Source organism: Cebus imitator, unplaced genomic scaffold, assembly GCF_001604975.1.
Source record: "Cebus imitator isolate Cc_AM_T3 unplaced genomic scaffold, Cebus_imitator-1.0 Scaffold179, whole genome shotgun sequence".
In the NCBI taxonomy this organism is placed as follows: Eukaryota; Metazoa; Chordata; class Mammalia; order Primates; family Cebidae; genus Cebus; species Cebus imitator.
Window position 1 is genome coordinate 3,262,311 of NW_016107494.1, and position 15,075 is coordinate 3,277,385.

The window sequence follows — 15,075 nt, forward strand, 5'->3', positions numbered from 1 at the left end:
AAAAAAAAAAAAAAAAAAAAAAAAGAAGAAAAAGGATTGCAAAGAAGAGGGAAGTGGATTGAACTGGATCGTGGTTATTGGTAAGAGGGGAGGATAAAGAAGGGGGAAAAGAAAATATAAGGCACTGAGAGATGGAAAAACTTGTAACTGAAGAGGGCCTGAAACATTTTCCACATGACAAAATTGGAAATCTGCTTAATGTGAAATCTGACCTTTGGGATTCTGCTCATCAGACTATTGCTGATTATTATAGACTAAGCTGATCATCTCATCTTCAAAGTTTAGCTCTCTGTAAAATGAAGATGATCTTGAACTTAAGCAATTTTTTTAGCTTCAAATCAGCTAATTTTCTGATTGCATCATCATAATTTTGACATTGGTATGGAGGGATTTTTGCCCTTTATCCCCTTGCTTTGGAGAAATTAATCCCTTTTGGTGTCCTAAGGAGCATCCTTTGGGATGTGACTTTTGATTTCTTCTAGTTTTTTGCTTCTAAAATCAGTATCTTTCTCTTGATAAATACTGCTTTGCCACTGTACTTTTTCATTTTGAGATTATAATGAGAGAATAGTGTAATTTTTGAAGTGCAGTGAGCTGTTGATTACCCTTCTTGAGATGTGAAATAGTATTCAACAGAATAGGTAAAACCAGAAATAATGTCACAGGCTTTAGACCAGCTTCTGACTTGAGAAGTAAAAGGGCCTGTTTGCGTAGTCTTTTGATACATTATGTTGATGAAATTTCAGAATCATAGCACTGAAGGAGAAACTCTAGGGACCATATGTTGTGACCTTCCACACTCGATCCTGGAAGCCTCTTTAGTTTTTCTAACAGAGAGCAACATTTAAATGACCATAGCTCTAGTCCTCTTGTCTGTGACAAAATGTCCATCAGCAGTGGGTAGGAAAAGGACTGTATGTGTAATCGTAGCCCATGGCTAGGTGTCAAGGGATCCTTGGGATCTTTGTGGCCTGTTAGCGAGAGAGTCTGTTTGTCATTTGCCACTGGTTCCAGTGTTAAGTATGTAGATTTTTATGTCTAGATGTCTAGAGCTTAGTGGTAGCACCTTGATTTCTTTGGGAACAGCTGGCTTTCAGCTCAGCAGAATGTGATACACCTAATGGTTATTCCAGGATCTGTGGACATCTCGAATTTGAGCTCTGTCATATCCATTCCCTGCCTTCTGTTCAGCTTAAACCACGATTAAACGATTCTAAGAATCTTTAGCAGTCTTAATAATGTATGGGTTTCTCTAACCACTTCTCTCTTTTTTTTCCCTCCAGTTTCACTCTCATCAGCTGTTTCATATCTTTGTGGTTGCTGGAGCTTTTGTTCACTTCCATGGTGTCTCAAACCTCCAGGAGTTTCGTTTCATGATCGGCGGGGGCTGCAGTGAAGAGGATGCACTGTGATACCTACCAGTAGCCAGGGACTGTGACCCTAAACCAGGTCCTGCAGCATTTGCAGGCCTCTCTGCTGGCTACTGATGCCAGTACCAGAGGAGCCCCAAAACTCTGACACCCTCGTGGGCTTTGTGACGGCCCAGGGGCTCTGTGTGGTACATGACTGAGAAGAGAAAAACAAAAATAAATCATACCTCAAAGGACAGAGTGCATCAATTGGGAGGACAGGAGACACAGCCCAAACCCTGGCTTATTCTTGGGATCTACCGATTGTGGGCTCTGCAAGACCCTTGGCAAACTGGCTTCTGATCCATATCATATTTATTTGTAGAAGATGGCGAAACAGTTTAGCTGGTGGTTCTTCTTCTCCCTTTCTCTTTCCATATAAAATAATACAAACCAATTTAGGTGAACATTTATATCCAATAAGGGGTGGGAGTGTGATTTTAAATTCTCTTTTGGGAGAACAAAAAAATTAATGTAAATAAGATTTCTAACTTACTGTTTAAGACTTTATATAAATGTTTAAAACATAGGGGTAGGGAGGGAGGGAGAATTTTTGTATAGAATGAAACATGCAGGTACCACACACTGTTTGAATTTTGCACAAAAGTGACTGTAGGGGGATCAAGTGATAGCCCCAGAATGTACAGTGTCTTGGTGCACCAAGGTGCCTTCTAAAGGCTGACATACCTTGGACCCTAGTGAGGCAGAGAGTATAGCCCTAGCCCAGTGATCACATGACCACTGTTAAGCCTGAGAGCCTTTGGAGGGCCTGAGGTAGAAGGGAGTGGTATGTGTGTTCTCAGTGGAAGCAGCACATGAATGGCTGCCAATATGTGTTAGATAAAGTCTCTAGTTAGGGTGTCATTGTCATTTGAGAGACTTGTAGAGCTCTGCACTCTTACCAGCTGGTAAAGGGGCACTGGAGACCATGGAAGAGCTCCAGAAACATTAGCACGGCTGATCCGATTGCTTCCTGGCATCCTGCTCACTTTTATGGTTAGTCTTACTAGAGGGATGTGACAGTTCTCCATATCCTTGCTGTGGAGCTCTGGAACACTCTCAGAATTCCCACTATTAAAAATCACTGCCCTAAGTACCCTTCCTCCTTGAGGGAATAGAAATATTTTATACTTCTTGTCATGGAACCAGCCACAAATGAGATTCTGATGTGTCCAGGTTTCTCCTGAGCTCATCTACATAGATTGGGAGACCCTCCTTTGGATTTAGGAAAGAGGGGTTTTACCTCTGGTACACTGTCTTGGAAAGCCTAGCTAGATGTGACAGACATCTCGGCCCTCCTTGAACAAGAAAGCCAGCAGAACTCTTTTAAAGCCAGGTGCAGTACCCATCGGAGTTGTCAGCACTCACTGAACCCCAATTTGCAGGGATAGTATGGTGTGGCATTTTGAAGACAATGGTATGTTACTGCCAGGGGGTGAGGTACAAGACGATGGCTCATGTCCCAGGCCTACCTGATACAGTGTCAAGAGAAAGTGGTAGGGAAAGGATCTGGTTCATGGAATTCTGATCTTAGCCCATTGGTGAACCCCCCAAATAGCACTTGAGTCTTAGACTCAAGTCAAAGACTTGGGATGACCCCATTATATCCTAGGATTGTGGGTATTAGAACTAAACGGTGAGGCCCTGGGCATGGGGATTGGCATCCTCAGTAGGTGTTTGGGAATATGGGAAGGGTCTCCTATTTACTCAGTAGAGTTTTCTCAAGTTATTTTCCTCCCTTCCCCTTCCAATCTCCAGCAAAAGCTGGGATCCAGGAAGGAAGAATCTAGTGTAGAAGTTGAGAAGATCTTGAGTATTTTGGATAGGGTCATTGCCCTGGGTGCTAGGTGAACCAAGTAAAAGACTCAGTGGATGAGCTGGTGCAGTGCCTGACAGAATAAAAAACAGTATTAATCCCTTTGAGAAAGCATAGTCCAATAGGACAGTGGCCATCTGGACAGAAGCCCACTTAGTTTCATGGGAGCAACAGCACATATCAGAAGCCAGAATTGCTCTTCGGTCATGCACTTGGGGATACAGGGTATAGATGCAGCCCTGTCACAACACCAACAGAAGTAGCAGCCTCTGGGCGCAGTCACCCACACCCCAAAGCTGGAAGAATCTGGTTCAACATAGCACAAACCCTTCGGAAAAATGAAATTAACATCACTGATGTGTAATCCAGGAAGATCTCCCTCTTTTGGGTGTGTATGTGGGCATGTTTGTGCCCATTTCTATGTGTGCGTCTACGTGCAACTCACTACCAACAGCCTCATGTGCACTTGTCCTGAGTGCTCGCTGAGAACTCTCACCAGGTTGGCGCCTGAATGCCTTACTCTCAGCAGTCAGAGGCTTGCTTGCTCTGTGCAGATTTTTAATTTTCTTTTTTGGCCCTAGGCTGGTTGGGACCTCTGCAGCTTCATTCTTTCACCATTAAATAGTGGCCTTTTTCAGTATTTTTCCTCTTCCCCTTTATAAATTGCTAAAGCCACAAAGCACATTTTTGGGGATCATAGGAGGTTGGGGTTCCAGAAGGGGATCTGTGTGATGGTTCCGTTGATGTGGGATTTCCCTACTTGCTGTATTCTCAATTTCTAATAAAAAGAACCAAATGAAATGTGAACTTCTGTTGTGTATTTTTTATTGCTATTCAGCTTACCTCCCCTTAGCTTTTGACACTTTTTTGAAGCTGTAAGTTAGACACTGAGATTTAAGAAACTTTTGGAAACTTCCCATTTGGGATGCACAAATCAAATGCTTATGCCCAACTCCTGTTTCCTAACTCAAGATTTCATCATGATTTGGACCAGGTTTAGAATGGAGGGGAGAGCAACTCTAAGGGACAGTTCTCAATTTATTATTGAAGTTTATAAAAATAGTCTCTGATGTAACACTTGATGCCAAAGGATGTGTTGGAGAACTGCTGATGTCATGTGATCATAATCACACCCCTTTGAGCCAGTCAGGATTATTTTCACTCTCATTTTATAGATGGGGAAACTGAAGCTTAAGAAGTTTAAGAATGTAGTGCCAGCACTGTATTGGAGAAGAGTGAAGGGGAAATCCAAGAAGAAAACATTTCTTTCTGTACTTAAGTTTATTATTCTGATTAAAAAGTCTCATGTACATTGACTTAAAGGTTTTTGGGCTCATTAACCTAGTCCCTTCTATGTTAGAAGAGGATCTGGTTCAATTGGTCTTTGAAATAAAAGGAAATGCCAACCCTTTTGCCTTAGGTAAATTTAGTTTTTGGAAGGGAATTTTCAATATTGGGACTATGTTTACTCTGAATTCTCATTTTTGATTATAGATACAATTTTAGTGTCCCATACGTTATCTGGGTATGGACACTGGATCATTTCCTGCTTTTAACAAACAATATAAGCTGAAGCCTACTAATAAACCACTTTGTCTTTTCCTAGTCTCTTACTAAAAGCTGTCTGTATGGCTCCTGTTACTCAGGTGATGTTACGTGCATGTTGTAGAGGAGGTAGCTAAGGATAAGTTTGGATTCTGACTTTACAGAGTGCTAGGGCTCCGGTTGCCGAGAGAAGCCTCTGGGTAGTATTACTCTAAAATCATCCCAGAAACAACATCCACTTCTTGAATATTCTGCATTAATTGTAGTGTTTCATTTTGTCTTTCCCTCAGAGGGCATGAACCATTTGCTAGCCAGCGCCGCCCCCCAACACCCTATCTAATGTACAAATCTGTTCTGCCTTCATCTGTTCGATGTGGTGAAACAAGGCCAGCCTGGCTCACTCATGTAGGGCTGCTGCTGATGGCATGGGTCAGGGAGGGGCAGGAAAGAAGATGCCCGAGCATGCAGCCTCGTGTCACTGCCATCCTATTGTCCCACGTCCCTGCCTTGCTACACTACCTGGAAATGAAAAGCGTAGCTTCAGATCTTGGTTGTGCCATTTGCCATGTAGCGTGGGCAAGTGGCCGTTTGCTTTTCTAGCCTTGGTGTTCTGTTAAAAAGAGGCCAGCGATGCATCCTCTAGAGGCTTCGCTGAGATGCTGTTGCTCCTGTAGATCATTTCCTCAAATTTCCCATAGTGATTGGGGTTTCTGCCAGACCCTTGCTCCAACTCCTTCCTTTTGTGGACTTCGTTTACTTTTCTGGCCTTACGATATGCTCACTTTCTTGGCCCCCGCCCCGAACCAAAACTTCACTGAGCATTATGAAATGGTTGAAGCATTTTCCCTGAAAGCTCTTCTATTAAAATATACAACATTATTAGGGTAGATTTAGTAGTTAACATATCCTTGATACTGAGGAAGGAGGATCTGACAGCATCTTTGAGTTCCTGGTCCTTCAAATGTGTACAACGCTAAAATTTCAATAATTCTTCACTCTATTAAATGACTTAGGTTCCAACCTCGTGTCTCCGAGCAGGTACTGGGCTTTAGCGTAAGCCAGGCTGCCACCTGCTGTCCACTAGTGGTTCTGCTAAAAGAAAAGGAGGAATTGTTTTGACCTTCGAAGGCAAAACTTAAGAGAATACTCTGTTCTCCAAGGTAGAGAAGGTTTATCAGAAGTGGTTTTTCCTTCCAATGGTCTTGAAAGGGATTCCCAGATCTTACAGCCCCCTTGGCCATGCAGAGACATGGGACCCAGAGGAAGCCGACAAAACAAGGCCAGAAGCTGCTCCAGCTTCCTAAGCTTGCCTTTTTAAGAGTTGATAAATTTGCATGAAAGTGCTTTTCCTGTTTGGGTAGGGAAGATAAGCCTTCCAAAAAATAACACTGGGTTGGTTATTGTCCTAGAGACACTGCTGGTCAGTCTCTGTTAGTTGGTAGTTGGGGTTAAATGCAGTTGGAGTGTCTTAATGCGAAAGAATGAACAGCAGGTGGGGCGGCCACAGCCTTGGCAGGAAGCGGCAGGGCAAGGGTTAGGGTGTACTCACCCTGCTGTGTGCAGCACAGGTGGGGCCTCGTGACACATAGTTGCCACACTCAGCAATGGTGGCCCAGGGACTGGGAAGAGCTCCTTGCTGCCTTCTTAACCCCTCTGGGCCTATTGGACACCTTATTGTTCCTGGCATCTAAATTGTAATTTCTTTGTCCCCACCTCCATGAAACAAGGTAACGTAATGATAGCAGTTAGCATGTATTTATTTAGCGTTTACTATATGCCAGGCAGTTTCAAGCATGTTACATGAATATATCACATTCAATCTTCACCATACTCTTCCAATAATTTCGAGGCAATTTTCAACTCTCCTGCAGTTTCTATAACATGGTACTAATGCTAGTACCCACTTTCAGGGGGCTGTTGTGAGGATGGAATGAGCTGAAACATGTTATTTGGTACATGTAAACCTTAGCGTTCTAGCATTATCCTGCCACTTAAACTGGCTTCTCTGAGCTGCAATGTCTTCTGCTGTAAGGGGGCATTAATTCTGCCCTCACGGGGTTGTTGCAAGACAGGACGATAAGAGTGACATCCTGTAATCTATAATGTGTGTTTTACAGCGTTGGCCTGCTCTAGAGGGAAGTTAGGGCTATTTGCTGGTAGGAGACTTGAACAGCTTGTACTTTAAAGTGTGGAGACTGAGGGTGATGGAGGAGCAGCAGGAAGGGCCCCCAAAGCCCCACATACTATCCAAGCTCATCACTGGGGTTGGTTAAACGGAAGGATTTGAGGCTTCTCCTGAATTTCCCCATGGTTTTGCCCTTAATGTTGCCCTCACTGTGGAGACTGTCATCTCCTGGGATCCAGGTCCTGGGGTTTGGAGGGGGGAGGAAGCTGCAGGGCCTTGGGACCCTGGGGGAGATGTGTGTGCGCTGGGGGTGAGTTCCCAGATACAGCTTCCCTCCCAGTGGACCCTGCTTAGCAAATTGGAATGTTCCCACAAGTTCCAATCCTAAGGATTTCACCCCAGGGACAGAGTCAAGTGGATTCTTTTGTAAATCAGTGGCCAGAAAAAGAATACAAGGACTGCTCTTCTTCACTATGTTACAGCTGTTTTTGCCGTCCCCTGAATGCACATCAATTTCCATGCAGCAGTTGATATCCCTACTGCCTTGTCATAGATGCAAACTTTCCTTTAAGTTAGGGCTTTGTAAAGAAGTTTTGGGAAGTTCTTCAATAACAACTTCCCAAAACATCAGATGCAGCCCTGTCGATATTTCCTAAAAGGATTTCATATCTTTCTCGTCTTTACCATTCCCTTACCCAACCTCCACCCCTCCACCCCAACACAGTCAAAACTTTTTTGAGCAGCAGCTAGTAAAGTGAGCTGCCTTGCCTTCCACCTTGAGCCTCCTTTGGGGAATCTATGCTTTAGTTGGGGCATGTTCTTGCTTTAGCCTCATCTCTGCAATTGGCCTCATTCTGCTGCTTTTTCTCAGTGCTCGGAAGTCCTTGGGTTCTACTGGAGACCACTCAGAAGCATCTGACCCTTTTTTGGCTGGGTCTGGACTCTGGCATATAGGAGGAACTAAATTATTTTGTCTTGGTCCAAGCTGAGCTCATGTTGGCTTCCCCAGAGGATACAGGAAGGTTAGAAGGATGCTCCTTTTGAGACCTGGGCGGATGGTATTGGGCACCATTGAGCATCTTGCAGGTGGCGCCAGGTGACTGGTTTCTTGTTCCATCCAGCATTCTCCGGAGGCAGGAGCCAGGATTGAGAGGAGCATTGGTCTGGGGGTGACCCAACTGCAGTTAGTTGCATCCCATGTCCGTGCTGGCTTTTGGGATGGTTCTGGAGGGATCGCTTTGCCAAAACACAGGTCAGGCTGGGTGGTGTCACCTCAGGAGTTGGGGCAGTAGCCCCCAGGCACACAGAGGCATCAGGAGTAGGGGCAGCGAGGCTGAGGTGTCTGAGGCACCGCCGCAGTCCTGGGCATTCTCCTGCGAACCCGGAGCAGAGGTGAGAGGGCAGCACTCAGAGAAGGAACCCCAAAAAGAGAGGGGCCTCCACCACTAATGGGGGCCAAAATCCTGGGGAAAGGGGAGTTTCAGAAAGCCGGGGAAGCACTGCCACCTTCCTTAGGCCCCTACCTTTTGGGAGAAAAGCAGAGCCTGCCCCCTCAGGCTGGGAGGGGAGATCAGCCTTCTCTACTGGCCCCCAGGCTTGGAGTGGCTGTAGGATCACCCTCTCAGAATGGCTTCAGGAAAGCCCTGAACTCTGGGAGCATCTCTGATGGGGATTATTCGGGGCAGCCCTGCCCAACAGACTGGACGGTGTATGAAGCACCTGGCTCAGGATCCATACCAGCCACTACGACTGTTATCCACATGACAGCCTCTTCACATTGCTCAGATCATTCAGACCTAAGTGTAGTGGGAATGCAGGCAAGACGGGAAAACGGCATTCTAATTCACCCAGGGCCCAAACCCTAGGAAGCGTGGCTCTTTGTTAAAGCACCTTGGATCCCAGTTGACTTTGTATTTTAATGACATAGGGGCTCTGCTATGTTTTCACACCACCTCTTCAACAAATGTGAATGTGAAACGTTTTCCCTGCCCCACTCTCTGGACACCAGCTGCATGTCTGTCCTGTAGTTCAGTTCAAGTCTGACACTATCGAGAGTTTAGCATTAGATCCCACAAGTTACAGGGCTCAGTCCCACAAGGTGGCCCTCACTTCACATACCAATTGCAAGACCCTGGTCTCCTGTCCTGACAGACTGGCTATAAATCTAGGGTTCCCATGACCCCGTCTCAGGCTGCATGATGTGTTAGTGTGGCTCACTGGACTCAGGAAGGTGCTTCCCCCACCACTACAGTTTATGATAAAGGACACAGCTCAGGCAGCGGAGAGGAAGAGACATACAGGCCAAGGCATGGGGTGCACAGAGCTCTCACACCCCTTCACCATCCTGGACGCTCTCCCAACACCATCGTTCAGGGATTTTATGGAGGCTTCATTTCGGCAGGCATGATTGATTAAATCTTTGCCCATTGGTGATCAACTCAATCTCCAGTCCCCTTCCTTTCCCAGAAGCCAGGGGATTGGAGCCAAAAGTCCCAACCCTCCAATCCTGTGACCAGCCCCATGCTGCCTAGGGCCCCCAGCCACCAGTCATCTAATTAGCATACAAAGACCCCCTATCATTCCAGGGGTCTTAAAGACACCTGTGCAGGAACCAGGGACTAAGACCAAATACTGTAATAAAAGATGCACCTGTCACCCTACTCATTCAGGAAATAGCAAGGGTTTTAGGAGCTTGCCAGGAATCAGGACAAAGACCAAATATGCTTCTTATTCTATCACAGTGTCACAGGGCATAAACATGAATGCTTCCCCCAGGAAGCACAGGCACAGGGGTGCCCCTTGGTATCCATATGTGCTCCTGGCTGCAGGGGCACAGGCCCAGGCACAGAAGGCTCGGGGGTGAAGATCCAGCCCACCCTCAACCCGCCTCAGCCCGCACCTCTGGATGGAAGGCGTGGCAGGAGTCTGGTCGCCGGCGGACCTTCTGAGAGCGCATCCGGTCACATTTGACAGAGGCATTATGTGCAGAAGCCACCGTTAAGGTCAATATCTCAGGACCGGAGCCCATTCTGCAGCCTGGACCAAGGTCTGGAAGAACCTGCCCTGGTGCCATCAGTTGCCCTGCAAGCAGCTTCGAGGTCAGGAGACAGCACTGGGGCCCAGGGAAGGATTAGAGAACACACAACGAGCCCTGTGGAGGACGGACGGGCGGTGATGGGGGCTGGCCCCGCTGCTCAAAATCGGAGCCCCACAGGCACCTCCTACAGCCCCCGCCCCCACCCCACACATCCCGGAGGATTGCAGGATATATTTGACTTCTGTCGCCTCCTGAAGCACTGGCGGGAAGATGCTGCAGTCACAGGTGGGGTCTGTGACCAGGAGGAGGAGGTTACTGTTGGGAATCTGTTGCACCACAAATACCCTGCAGCAAAGAGAGGGAGTCGAGGACGGCTCGGTGGCCACCACGAGAAGGGCTTCTAGGGAGGGAGCTTCTGGAGACTTTAGTGTGGAGTTGGAGTAACAGGGAAACCCGGAACCATGAGGCAGGGTGGGTCAGCGGCAGCTATGGGAAGGGGCCTGGGCAACGGCTCAGTCTTGCTGGCCTTCCCCACAAGCTTTTGCTGCTGTATTCCCTTTCCTAGCAGATTGAAGAAGGCGAGGAAGTCCAAACAGGGCCGCTTTGGAGAGTGCAAAGAGTTGTTATTAATATATGCAGGGCCAGCAGGCGTAAATCAAGACCATCCCGAGCAAATGGGCGGGTGAGGCCACGCTAGCTTTGGGTGAGGGTGGTGGGGGCGGGCCTGGGCGAAGCGGCAGTGCTGGAGGTTGGCCACCAGGTGGCGCAGTGGTCCCGCCCTCGGCGAGGCCGCCTTGCGAGGGGTGGGGTGGAGCCCGCCCACCGCCTCCCAGCCGTCCCAGCTGCCGCCTACCGAGCGCCTCCCCAGGGTGGGTGGTCCACACACCCACACGTGCACACCACAGCCACGGCTACTCAACCTTCACAGCTCTATGTGAGGCCGCTGTGGTGCCCATTTTGTAGATGAGGAAACGGAGGCTAGAGGAGGCGAAGTCACTTGCCCACGGTCAGGAGTGGGGAAGAGCAGAGCCAGCTTTTTGTTTTGTTTTGTTTTGTTTTGTTTTTATTGAGATGGAGTCTCGCTCTGTCTCCCAGGCTGGGGTGCAGCGGCGCGATCTCAGCTCACTGCAACCTCCATCTCCCGGGTTCAAGCGATTCTCCTGCCTCAGCCTCCCGAGTAGCTGGGACTACGGGTGTGCGCCACCACGCCCGGCTAATTTTTGTATTTTTAGTAGAGACGGGGTTTCGCCAGGTTGGCCAGGATGGTCTCGATCTCCGATCTGCTGATCCGCCCGCCTCGGCCTCCCAGAGTGCTGGGATTACAGGCGTGAGCCACCGCGCCCGGCCCAGAGCCAGTTTTAAGCTCAGGTCTGTCTACTCTAAGCCCTGGCTTCACTCCGACCTCTGGCTCTGTCCTCTACTGAGCTTTTGCGCTAAATGCACCGGGGACCCTAGTCCCAACCCTCAGCCCTGCGTACACCCCGGTGAAACCCCGCGCAGCATGAGGCGCAGGGAGGGGCGATGGGACCCCCATGCCAGCGCCGCAGGTGCCGCGCTATTAAGTGGTTTGCCGCGGGCCTGGGGGTCTAGGGACCGTCTGGGGAGCCGCACACCTGGCTGAGGCGACCCTGGGGGAGGCCGCTGCGTTCCCACGGTGGGGGCCTTCTCGGGCTGGGGGGCGGGGGCAGTCGGAGAGACCCTTCGGTACGGCCTCCTTGCCTCCCCGGGGCTAGGGCCAGAGGGAGCTGGCGGCTTCCACCCAGCAGGAGGCCTGACGGGGCTGCGGCCCGGGTTCCCAGCGGCCGAGGACCGCGCACACTGTCTCTTCTCTTCTCACACCTCCCCTGCCTCCCGAGTTCTCCCCTGGCAGCTCAGCCGCAGGCGCTGGCACCGCCTGGGCCCGTCCGGTGCCTGCGCAGGGGCGAGGGAGACCCGCTGGAGGGCCGCCGCGCAGAGACGCCTGGGGCCCCCTGCGGCCTCGGTGGGGTGGGCTCGCCACACAGGGTCTGGCCTCGGGACGCCTCTCCCCACCCGCCTAAGGCAGCACATCCGACTGTCCGGGTCCCTAGCCGTCCTGCCCGCCTCAGACCTCCCGCCTCCTGCGGCCGGTGGGGGAAGACCCTGGGCTTGCGGCCTTGTACTTAGAGGCGGCCCCTCCTCCCGGGGTTCCAGGCCCCGCCTAGACTTGGCCGGGCAGCGGCGCCCCGGGCTCTCACTTCTGGCAGGCCCCGCACTCGATGATCCCATTGGCCTCACGGATGGCCGGCTGGTACACGAACACGGGGTACTCCGTGTCGCAGGGCTGCAGCTGGTCCTGCTTCTTCTGTTTGTGTGCTGCAGGCAGACGGAGAAAGGGCATCACACCAATGAAGGGGCCTTGGAGGGCCTGCCCTGGGGTGACCTCGATCAGCACTCCCAGCAACCGCAGTGTTCACCCTAGGCCATTTGCAGATGGCCCCTCCTCAGGCAATTCTCGGGGTGCATGTGGGAGGAGTGGATGGGGGTGAAGGGGGGAAAGGCACATGGAGTCTCTGAAGAGGGTGGCTTCACACGGGGAGGGCCCGTGGAGGGACCCCGGCCTCACTGTGAGCTGGGGGCAGTGCACCATCTCCAGGGCTCCTTCCAGCACTCAGATCCCAGGAGGGGATCTGAGGGGGCAGCAGAGGCTGTAGGGGCACCAAGGAGTGGCTTGGGGGGACTTAGGCCCACCACCCCTCCCTTCACCATGGACAGACCCAATGCAGCTCCTGGGCGATTCTGCCAGGCCCACACTCCACCCATCAAGCCTGAGTGCCTGGGGCGAGGGGCAGCCAGGCAGGTGGGCTCCAGGCCTGGGGCTGCTGAAGCCCAGAAGGCACAGCCGCTGGCACAGGGCTCCTTGGGGTATGTGTGATTTGCCCTAGCTCCCTGGGACAGGGATGGACAGAGGACTTAGCCAAAGGCTCTGGGGGACCCAGGTTCGTTACCGCCGGGAGCCCCCACAAGGTGGACATATGGCAGAGCAAGGCCGAGCACAGGCAGGGACTGTGTCCAGCGCTCCTGTTCTTCCCAAGGCTCTCTGCATGACCTTTCTGTTCTCAGGGCCTGGCTGCGGCAGGGAGAGGGCTGGCCTATAGGCAGGGGGCAGGTGTGAGCTACCTTCCCAGGCTCACGCAGAGTCCTACAGGACAGCATGGGTCTCCTCTCCAGCCAGAGGTCACCTGCTGGCATGCAGAAAGCCCTCACTGAGAGGAGCAAGCCTACGGCAGCCAGGGTTGTGGGTTTTGTCCCCAGGGCTGGGTACAAAAGCCTGCCTGACAATGGCAGGGTGGAATAGTGTCCCCAGGGTCACACAGTAGAAGGGGCCACAGCTCCTACACCCTGGCCTGGGACTCCAAGTCCAGTGCTCTTTCACTGAGGACACTGACACCTGGGTGGGACAGGCCAGGCCTGCCAGGCCTGCCAGGCCAGGGGGAGAAGCCCCAGGGGACAGCTGCCCCAGAGAAGAGAAATTCTGAGCAGGCAGATTGAGGGGAATCATCCTCAGCTTTTGCAAGATGCAGCTGCTGACAGAGAGAGACAGAGGGGGCAGTGTCCCCCTCCAGGGTGGAGCCCTGTGTTCCTGTGCAGGGGGGCAAGGACCCGCTTCTAAGTGACACAGCATTCCTGGTTCCTTCACTGACACCTAGGGACTGCGAACGCCGGAGCAGCCCCTCTGATCAGGGTGTGAGTCCCGAAGGACTCTGGAGACACAGCTGGAAATGCTCTGAGCCCAGGGGCAGTGGATGCCTGAGGCCAAGGTCAGCAGGAGGGAAGGAAGAGCAAGCCAGAGAGGGACCACAGCGGAGATGAAGAGATGGGACAAGCTGGGGACAGCCCAGGTGGTGGGAGGTTCTGGAACCCCATGGCAAAGTTTCTATGAACACAGAGGAGCTGAGCAGAGCCCGCTGAGGCAAGATGGCCTCCTGTGGTCATGGAGCACCCAGGTGCCTGGAGAATAAATGCTTTGAAAGACCAGGCTCATCGCCACCCTGCGCGTGTGGCCAGAGCCACCAGTCTTTTTTTTGGGGCGTCTCATGGTCACTGCCTCTGGGGACTGTGTCCTCAGACACAGGGTCCGGGAGGGGAATCCTCCTGAGAGCTTCCTGGGGCCCCTGAAACCAGGAGTCCCGCTGAGGGCTGGTGACACCTGGGCTGGGGGTGCCACTCTTTGCTTCTCCAAGGGGTGGGCTGGCGGCTGCTCACTCATGCTGGCTCATGGCTGCCCGGCCCTACCACCCTTCCTCTTGGAATCTTACATGTTCTTACCCAATGGGAGGCTGGAGTTTCTAATTTTTCCTGGGGCCTGACTGTCCTCATGTGGGATGAGATCTGGGCTAGACTCCCCAGTCCCCCAACCCCTAGGAAAGGTGCTTTAAACCGGGAGAGCTCAGCCCTGCTTGGGGTCCATTCCTGGGACGGGTCATGGAGGTCAGGTTCTTTGTGGCTCCTGCTGCATCCCCAACCCTCCACCAGCAGAGGTCGCCTCCGAGGGGCTACTTACAGTGATGGAAGACACTTTTGGCTAGCCGGGACATGAGCCCAGCACAGAGTGGACACGGCACAAGAGATGCATGGTGGCACATGAGGGCAGGATGTCATGGGGTGGTGATGATGGCACATGGAGTGGCAGTGTCCCAAGATGATGTCACACACAGAGCCAGGAGTGAGGGAGGTGATGAGAGAAGGCCACGCAGGATAAGATGTGAACAACAATGACTCAGGGTCGCCTGTCCCCACCAACACCCACCCCACAGGGAGAGATCAAAATGCTACTGCTCTTCAGCACATGGCCCTGCAGCTCCGTGCACTCACCCTCGGCCCCTCTGTCATACCAGGAGCCCCAGACGCTCCACTCCAGCAGGAACCTGTCAGACACAGGACTGAATCTTGGAGATCTTGGAGTCCTCTTGGATCCCCAAGGGGCTGGAGTATCCCTGATGGCCCCCAGCCCATTCCTTCTCCTCCAAGACACCCTCTTCCCTGCCTGAGGGCTCTGGGGTGAGCAGTGAGTTCCCTCCCAGGGGCAGCGTGCAGGGAGGAGGTGATGTCCAGGGACCGTGCCCTCCTTCCCCGGGGTCTGGGAGCAAGTGGGTTGTCCTGGAGACCTTGCAGCCCCTGCTCA

At 51.6% G+C, this 15,075-nt stretch overlaps 2 protein-coding genes across 6 annotated transcripts in view; one reads left to right on the forward strand and one right to left on the reverse strand.

Moving 5' to 3' along the window:
• The window catches only part of ADIPOR2 (adiponectin receptor 2), a 96,141-nt gene extending 94,537 nt beyond the window's left edge, over positions 1 to 1,604 (forward strand). Inside the window, exon 8 of one of the 2 annotated variants that reach the window (XM_017545421.2) lies at positions 1,284 to 1,603. In XM_017545421.2, coding sequence (XP_017400910.1) covers positions 1,284 to 1,412 — 129 coding nt within the window. In that variant the 3' untranslated portion in view covers positions 1,413 to 1,603. Of the gene's footprint in view, positions 1 to 1,283 lie in introns of both variants that reach the window. The other variant, XM_037744585.1, reaches the window with a different exon arrangement.
• A 4,899-nt stretch (positions 1,605 to 6,503) lies between these two features.
• The window catches only part of CACNA2D4 (calcium voltage-gated channel auxiliary subunit alpha2delta 4), a 129,964-nt gene continuing 121,392 nt past the window's right edge, over positions 6,504 to 15,075 (reverse strand). For 3 of the 4 annotated variants that reach the window (XM_037744588.1, XM_037744586.1, XM_017545425.2), the window contains 6 exons: positions 14,766 to 14,818; positions 14,455 to 14,475; positions 12,149 to 12,266; positions 10,165 to 10,277; positions 9,795 to 9,877; positions 6,504 to 8,268 (listed from right to left, as the gene is read on the reverse strand). In XM_037744588.1, the coding sequence (XP_037600516.1) occupies positions 8,164 to 8,268; positions 9,795 to 9,877; positions 10,165 to 10,277; positions 12,149 to 12,266; positions 14,455 to 14,475; positions 14,766 to 14,818 (493 nt within the window). In that variant the 3' untranslated portion in view covers positions 6,504 to 8,163. The remainder of the gene's footprint in view (positions 8,269 to 9,794; positions 9,878 to 10,164; positions 10,278 to 12,148; positions 12,267 to 14,454; positions 14,476 to 14,765; positions 14,819 to 15,075) is intronic. The other variant, XM_037744587.1, reaches the window with a different exon arrangement.